General features: G+C 59.3%; 1 protein-coding gene across 2 annotated transcripts; it reads right to left on the bottom strand.

Moving 5' to 3' along the window:
* Window positions 1-555: 555 nt before the first annotated feature.
* On the bottom strand, window positions 556-7,618 carry LOC144740482 (myelin protein zero-like protein 2). 2 transcript variants are annotated; one of them, XM_078623333.1, is made up of 6 exons: window positions 7,406-7,618; window positions 6,889-7,049; window positions 5,903-6,113; window positions 3,673-3,826; window positions 3,389-3,479; window positions 556-3,194 (listed from the first exon to the last, which is right to left on the bottom strand). In XM_078623333.1, the coding sequence occupies exons 1-6, from the start codon at window positions 7,479-7,481 to the stop codon at window positions 3,090-3,092; spliced, it is 798 nt and encodes a 265-aa protein (XP_078479459.1). In that variant the 5' UTR covers window positions 7,482-7,618; the 3' UTR covers window positions 556-3,089. The 2 variants fall into 2 exon arrangements, with proteins under 2 accessions (XP_078479459.1, XP_078479460.1); XM_078623334.1 differs by having other exon boundaries at window positions 3,673-3,817; window positions 7,406-7,616.
* Window positions 7,619-8,073: the final 455 nt, after the last annotated feature.

The following is an 8,073-nucleotide window of genomic DNA, read 5'->3' on the forward strand; positions in this document are numbered from 1 at the left end:
TGGATGGCTGTGAATATTAATAATGTAGAGTAGTGAACATTGCATGATGCACCGAGTGGGTGAGATCGATAAACTCACAGCTTGGCGGTTTGACACGCCTCACAACTGGAGTGTTGCCATAATCATGATCCGTCTATCAACTGAAGCATGACAATCTCCCTCCCCATGCCATCAGCATCTCTCACAGCATCATTATGCAACAATCCACTTCGCTCTGGCACACAAGCAGATGTAATCGCTCCATCTCCACGGTGGATGTCCCCCCCGGGCGTGTCGCCTCCTCTGCCTGGCACTCGTCGTTAGTCTCGATCACCGGCCATCGTTCCTTGAAGCCGTAACACGTCCTGCCCGAGCCCACTCACCTTTCTTTAACAATGTGATGAAGTCTACATAACTCGTGAATGTTCGCTAATCCATGTATTCTTCTTCTTCCCGTCTGGCAGCATAAATTCAAACGCACAATCCACCTAGCACCTTCGCACGAGCCGATCTCACCGTCCCGTTGTGTTCGTTATGCTGGCGTACGTGAAATATAACAAGCGTTTACAACTCCAGTCAAATTTAGCATAAAATATATATTTTATTGGAAGACAAACAGGCGTCAAATCATCTCAGGAACACAAGGGACAGACTGACTGCCGCTAAGACACCAAACCCAGATCCCTCCAATCATCAGCAGACACCCAGCTCTAGCACTCCAGGGTTAGGGAGAGGGCCATGCGGAGGGTCGCGAGGAGATTGGTCGAAGCTGGAGGTTTTCCCCCGTGAGGTGAAGGAAAGACATTGACGGGTCCCCACCGAGGGCGAGGTGAGGCGAGGGTCGCCACAATGTACATGATATAGACCAGACCCGGACATGTTGCTCCGTCAGTCTGGGTCTGTCAAAACCGTAACAAGTTCAACACAGTACCACCACATTTCGGTACAAATTCCCGCCACCCAAAAACAGATGCCAATTCCGAGACAGATGGCAATCCCTCGCGTGGTGACCCAGAGGTCATCAGGATGGACAGCAGCAGGCCGCCATCCTCCCAACTTCCCGACAGGAAAGCCTAGGCCTTCGCGAGCGTTGCCACCTCTGTAGTACAACAAGAATGGGGCCTCTTGTGGGAAGAATCTCTCACCACGCTGGCAGAGGGGAGAACTCTGTGTGAATGCGTTGTCTTGTGTAATGTTATATTAGGTCTTATTTACATGCAACTGACTAAATTCCAGGACGATTAATGCTCGAAGACGACTTTGATTTCCTAGGATGGCGGCTGCCTCAACAAAATGACGGGTGGCGACCTCAGCTGTGCCGCTGTGCCCACAATGAAGACTTGGACACGAGACCGGCCCCAGGGCTGCCCGCACACGCGACACCGACGCCTTTCCCCTGCACCACCCGCACTCACGAACCTCACGTCGCGCTCGTCGCCACTGTAACGGGGTTGCCCGTACGACGAGGAATATCGCATCACAAAGAAGGATGTTGCCAGCTTCGTCTATGGTGGGGGCCAATATCAGCTGGTGGCTGCCCAGTGACATGAGAACCGGGGACCAGAGGACAGAGAGTGATCTCTAAATGTATCGTAAATCTGGCAGCCTACGATTGCAGTGCGAACCCAGATTTCCAAAGAGGAGATGGATTGTAAAGCAAAGTGAATGTGAAATATAACAAGCTAGTCATCGCTCTATGGTGGGTCGCGAGGGTTCTCGCCATTTCACCAGTCACATTTCGTAACACTCTCGTTTGCTCGGCAATTACAGGGGACATCTTAATTAAAACCTACAACATCGCTGCCATGTCGTAGCACGTTCTGTCTGGCCGTGAGAGGAGACTGGGACCTGTCTGCCTCCGCATGCGACAAGGGTAAAGGCTGCCGGGGTGTGTGGGAGGAAGAAAAAGGAGACCTTGCCATTGGCCCCACGGGGTCTGGTGTCTCTCCTCCGTTGGCGCCGCAAAGTTTCCGAAGAAATTCCAGAATCTGGACACGGCAACTCCTCAAAATTAGGCGGAGAGATCTCCCAGCAAAATGAAATGTCGAGACTTGGACAGTGCCGAGGCGTCGGGGAGGGGAGGAGGGGCTGGGATGAGCGCCCCCCCCCCCTTCGTTACAGCTTAAGGTTACAACGCGTCGGTACGAAAGTGAGTACAGTACGGTTCGGCAATGGGCACCGTGGCTTCTCTCACGCCCAGCGCCCCGAGAGAGAGAGAGCAGAGAGCGCCTCGGCACTCACTCTCCCTGTCGTGCTCTACGCTCGCTTTAGAGTTTAACGTTCACTGCGTCGTGCCCCCCCCCCGCCCCCTTAAAACAAGGTCACGCTACGGATTAGGAATTGGCAGGGGGCGAGGGTTAGAGTTCAGAGGGTTAGAGTTCAGAGGTCATGGTGGTCACAAGGCACCGGCTGCGCGGAAGCGACACTCCTGCCGCACTCCCGCCAACCGGCTAGTCGGCTCTGTACACTTAGAATCAAGACTCTTAGAAAACAAACAACTCAACAGTAAATTATAAAAATGAAACAATGACGTATAACATTGTACAATGACATTATTCTCTTATCAACAGAAGATCTATATTCAGGGGACGTTCTGTCTGACAGTCCCATATACAGTGGTCACGACGGCCTCGGGGAACATATTGAGGAGGTGGGGGTAGAGATTTCATTGTGGGGATGTAAGGTGCAGATTGATCACGTGTTGAGCCATCAGGGGTTGAGATATCAGGGGTAGGAGGGATACCAGTTGTATGGGGATACCAGGTGTATAGACCAGGGGTAGTGATATCATGGGTTCGGGTAACAGTGGAGGTTTAACACTTTGTGTTGTTATGTTCGCCGGGTGTGCGAGACACACACACTGCGGGTAAATATCCAACGTTGGCCCAACATTCCACGTTTATTGGGCTGGACCGAGAGGAAACAGTGTGCCCGGTGGTGTGTAAGGTAAGCATTGTGTGTATGAAGTCAGCTCTGTACACTTTGAATCAAAACTCATAGAAAACATGTGGTGTGGTGAGCAGTGTGGGCAGTGGGGTGGTGAGTGTTCGAGTGAGTTGTGTGGCGAGTGGCGTGGTGTGGCGAGCGGTGTGGTGTGGCGAGCGGTGTGGTTATGCCACGGAGGCTGCGAGAGGCTTCACGGTCGCATACTCCACCGAGGGAGGTGCCGACGGATGTTTGCCTGGCGGTAGATTCTCCAGGGACGCGTAGACGACCTGAACGCACAAACACACACACACCGCACGTATGCACGCACCACACACAGCGCACACGCACCGTACACGCACACCGTAAACCGCACGTGATGAGTACACGTGGTGAATGAGTAGTGTGTATGTATGCAGTGTATGATGAGCGGCGAGTACATGTGATGGTGAGTGTACGTGGCGAGCGAGCGACGCGTCCTCACCCGCTGCCCGTTGGGTGGGGTGGGAGGGTGCAGGTCGCGTTCCTCGTCGTGCCGAAACGGTTTCTCGGTGAGCAGCGTGTCCTGCGGGGACCTGGACGCACACAGATAAAGATCCCCCATATAGCCTCAATAGACTGTTGTGGGGCAAGTGCTGTTCACGAGACTGGCTGCCTTTGTCTGGCCACCTTTGTCTCCCAGGTACTCATTTGAGGCCGAGTCGACCTAGGGGGAGGCCCGGGACCAGTTCGGATAACAGTCACCGGTGTTGGTGTGCGTGCGCTCACCGCGTGGTGGCTGCCTTGTCGCGGTAGCCACCCCGGCGATATTTCTTGCAGACCATGGCGATGGCGGCGATGATGACGGTGAGCATCACCACCCCGGCCAGACCCCCGATCACCATGCCCACGAGCTTCCCCTCCGAGAGCGTTCCTGCTCGCACTCACACACGAGCACGCGCACACACACACGAGCACGCACACACGAGGCAACACGCACGCACAAGCACGCACGTGAATTTAGATCGCGTGCTAGTGAGTGCACGTGCATTCAGGGTGGGAGCAGGTGAGTGAGCTGGTGTGAGCTTTAGCAGATGCATGCCTGCGAGCGAGGTTTGCTGCTGCTACTCTTGTTAGGTCTGTGCGGGTGAGCGTGCAGTTGAGTGTGGATCAGTGCAGTTCAGTGGCAGCAAGCGCGTGCAGGTGGGGGAGCGATGGGTGAGTGTGAGCGGGGGGTGGGGGGGGTGAGTGGGTGAGTGCGAGGGCATGAGAGCAAGCAGGGGGTGAGTGAGTGGGTGAGTGCGAGTGGGTGGGGATGAGTGCGAGTGGGTGGGGGTGAGTGCGAGTGGGGGGTGAGTGTAAGCGGTGGGGGGGGGTGTGAGTGGTGGGTGAGTGTGAGTGGGGGGGGAGGTGCAATTGGGTGGGGGTGAGTGCGAGTGGGTGGGGGTGAGTGCGAGTGGGGGGTGAGTTCGAGCTAGGGGTGAGTGCGAGGTGAGTAGGGGTGAGTGCGAGCGGGGGGGGGGGGGGGTGAGTGCGAGTGGGGGGTGAGTGCGAGCGGTGGGAGGGGGGGTGAGTGTGAGTGGGGGGTGAGTGTGAGTGGGGGTGCGATTGGGTGGGGGTGAGTGCGAGTGGGTGGGGGTGCGAGTGGGTGGGGGTGAGTGCAAGCGGGGGGGGGGGGGGGGGTGAGTGGGTGAGTGCGAGGTGAGTAGGGGTGAGTGCGAGGTGAGTAGGGGTGAGTGCGAGGTGAGTAGGGGTGAGTGCGAGGTGAGTAAGGGTGAGTGCGAGGTGAGTAGGGGTGAGTGCGAGGTGAGTAGGGGTGAGTGCGAGGTGAGTAGGGGTGAGTGGGGACGAGTGCGAGGTGAGTAGGGACGAGTGCGAGGTGAGTAGGGGCGAGTGCGAGGTGAGTAGGGGCGAGTGCGAGGTGAGTAGGGGCGAGTGCGAGGTGAGTAGGGGCGAGTGCGAGGTGATAGGGGCGAGTGCGAGGTGAGTAGGGGCGAGTGCGAGGTGAGTAGGGGCGAGTGCGAGGTGAGTAGGGGCGAGTGCGAGGTGAGTAGGAGCAAGTGCGAGGTGAGTAGGGGCGAGTGCGAGGTGAGTAGGGGCGAGTGCGAGGTGAGTAGGGGCGAGTGCGAGGTGAGTAGGGGCGAGTGCGAGGTGAGTAGGGGCGAGTGCGAGGTGAGTAGGGGCGAGTGCGAGGTGAGTAGGGGCGAGTGCGAGGTGAGTAGGGGCGAGTGCGAGGTGAGTAGGGGCGAGTGCGAGGTGAGTAGGGGCGAGTGCGAGGTGAGTAGGGGCGAGTGCGAGGTGAGTAGGGGCGAGTGCGAGGTGAGTAGGGGCGAGTGCGAGGTGAGTAGGGGCGAGTGCGAGGTGAGTAGGGGCGAGTGCGAGGTGAGTAGGGGCGAGTGCGAGGTGAGTAGGGGCGAGTGCGAGGTGAGTAGGGGCGAGTGCGAGGTGAGTAGGGGCGAGTGCGAGGTGAGTAGGTGCGAGTGCGAGGTGAGTAGGTGCGAGTGCGAGGTGAGTAGGTGCGAGTGCGAGGTGAGTAGGGGTGAGTGCGAGGTGAGTAGGGGTGAGTGCGAGGTGAGTAGGGGTGAGTGCGAGGTGAGTAGGGGTGAGTGCGAGGTGAGTAGGGGTGAGTGCGAGGTGAGTAGGGGTGAGTGCGAGGTGAGTAGGGGTGAGTTCGAGGTGAGTAGGGGTGAGTGCGAGGTGAGTAGGGGTGAGTGCGAGGTGAGTAGGGGTGAGTGCGAGGTGAGTAGGGGTGAGTGCGAGGTGAGTAGGGGTGAGTGCGAGGTGAGTAGGGGTGAGTGCGAGGTGAGTAGGGGTGAGTGCGAGGTGAGTAGGGGTGAGTGCGAGGTGAGTAGGGGTGAGTGCGAGGTGAGTAGGGGTGAGTGCGAGGTGAGTAGGGGTGAGTGCGAGGTGAGTAGGGGTGAGTGCGAGGTGAGTAGGGGTGAGTGCGAGGTGAGTAGGGGTGAGTGCGAGGTGAGTAGGGGTGAGTGTGAGGTGAGTAGGGGTGAGTGCGAGCGGTCACTGGAGAGAACGACGCGCAGCTCCGTGTGGCCCGCCTGGCCGCCCACGTCGGGCGGGTTCTGCACGTTGCAGGTGAAGGTGCCGTTGTCGGTGAACTTGGTGTCGCGCAGGGAGATGGTGGCGTCGCCGCTCTCCGCGTTGCCCCACAGAGTGAGGCGGCTCATGAAGCGCGACCCCGTCGGGTACGGCTTGCCGCCCGAGTACGTCAGGATCTGCGCGATCGACGGGGCGGCACCGTCGCCAAACAACGGCAATGTCACCCAAGGAACGTGAGTGCTAACACCGCCCCTCATCTTAACCACGAACCTAGCCCCGAATGGAAACCCGAGACCACAAACCCGTAACGACCCCGTAATGACCCTGTGAGAATCGGTGTGCGGCGGCGAGGATCTGTGTGCACGGGGTGGGGCCCCAAGGGGCCAGCGCTTGCGCCGGTGCCTGACCCACACGCTCTGACGCTGTGCGAGGCCACCCCAGCACCCATCACATCAAACTTCCTTCTGCACTCGATTTGGCTCTGAGAATGTACTATGATGAACTTCTTTCGCACCGTACATAGCCAACCGTGCGAATCGGAGGTGCGGAATGAAACAATCGACGGATCCGGAGTACTTCATCGCTGCCTGCAGTAGAGCGCGAGGGAAAGAGCTGCCCTCTGCTGTGTGGAGCAGAGATCACCGGACATCACCTGCACTCACCTGACAACACTCCAGGACACCGAACCCGCTCACGGCCAACACCAGTGGCAATTATCTGAACCGGTCCGAGTCCTCCACTAGGTCGGCTGAGCCTCAAATGAGTACTACCTGTCGCGGTGTGTAAACGTCGCCACCGAGGAGTCAAGTGCGGCCGAGTGTGGTGCTGGCCACCTACCCCCTCGTGTGCCGTCATAGGTGCTCGCTAACAGCACTTGCTCCGACAGTCTGTTATACGGGGATCTTTATCTTTGCAGGCGAGTGCAGCCGTGCCGGGGGGTGCGCGACTCACGTTCTCCGTGGCGCCCCCCATCGCGGGTTTGAAGGTCCACATGATGAAGAAGCCGCTGCCGATGGGGCTGCTGCTCTTGTAGGTACAGGGGATGCGCGCCTCCGTGCCGTTCGTCACCTCCACCTCCCCGGACACGTACACCTTCATGGCGGCCACCTCACCTGCACGCACAGCACCTCACCTGTAACGAGGCTCCCACCCCCCACCTGCCCAGGTCTCTCACCCCCCACCTGCCCAGGTCTCCCACCCCCCACCTGCCCAGGTCTCTCACCCCCCACCTGCCCAGGTCTCTCACCCCCCACCTGCCCAGGTCTCCCACCCCCCACCTGCCCAGGTCTCCCACCCCCCACCTGCCCAGGTCTCCCACCCCCCACCTGCACACACCTCACAGCTGTCACCTGCTTTGCTCTTCCTCTGGTCCCCACGTAGTCCGCACACATGCCTGACCCACGCGACGCATACCACCCGGACTAGCCCAGACACGGCTCCTCCGGGCCGATGTCGCCACAACACTTACACCTTTTACGGTCGGGCAGCACAGCGAGGTGGTCAGCGTCGTGCGGTAAGCAGCCCGCCCCTCCCACGCCGCACATTCCGAGGGGCAAGAAGAAACACGGCGCTTGTTTGGGATCATTTCCTCAGAAAAACGGGCAGCGGCGAGGGCCAGCGGCGAGGGCCAGCGGCGAGGGCCAGCGGCGAGGGCCAGCGGCGCACCGGGCTCGCAATCCACGGCCGTCTCGTGGCGCGCCGCGGTTTAAACGACCGGGGGCGGGTTTTTGAAATCCCCTGCCCGCCGCCTCCGTGCACCCAGCGGGGCAAACGCGGTACCGCTGCGGTTAATCTACGATCGGAAGGTATCGTGTGGCGGATGGCCGTCAAGCATCGGTAACTCCCAAACCTCCCAAGGCCACAGCGCGGAAGAGTAGGCCAAAGCACCCTCGACTGGAAAGGGCCTCTCCAGACCTCCCACGGGCAGGGGAGGCCCTTCCGAGGGACTTCATTGGTCGAGGCGGATAAGCGACGGTCAGATATGCGCCGTTGTGCAGGACAGCAAGGTGATGGTCGTGAACACCCTGCCAGAGGGCGTTCGACACTTCACGTGCCCTCAACGTGCACATGGCCTGGCACAAGCGCCGTGGTGACGTCACCGCCACTTAGTGGCGAATGGCGGTTGTTGTTGTTGGT

This window comes from Lampetra planeri, unplaced genomic scaffold, assembly GCF_965212315.1.
Source record: "Lampetra planeri unplaced genomic scaffold, kcLamPlan1.2.h2 scaffold_2200, whole genome shotgun sequence".
NCBI classification, from domain to species: domain Eukaryota; kingdom Metazoa; phylum Chordata; class Hyperoartia; order Petromyzontiformes; family Petromyzontidae; genus Lampetra; species Lampetra planeri.

Coding starts and splice junctions, on each gene's coding strand:
- LOC144740482 (XM_078623333.1), bottom strand. CDS start 7,481: ATGTGCGGCGTGGGAGGGGCGGGCTGCTTACCGCACGACGCTGACCAC. Junction 7,050..7,405: donor GCTGCCCGACCGTAAAAGGT/GTAAGTGTTGTG, acceptor CTGTGCGTGCAG/GTGAGGTGGCCGCCATGAAG. Junction 6,114..6,888: donor TGGGGGGCGCCACGGAGAAC/GTGAGTCGCGCA, acceptor TCGATCGCGCAG/ATCCTGACGTACTCGGGCGG.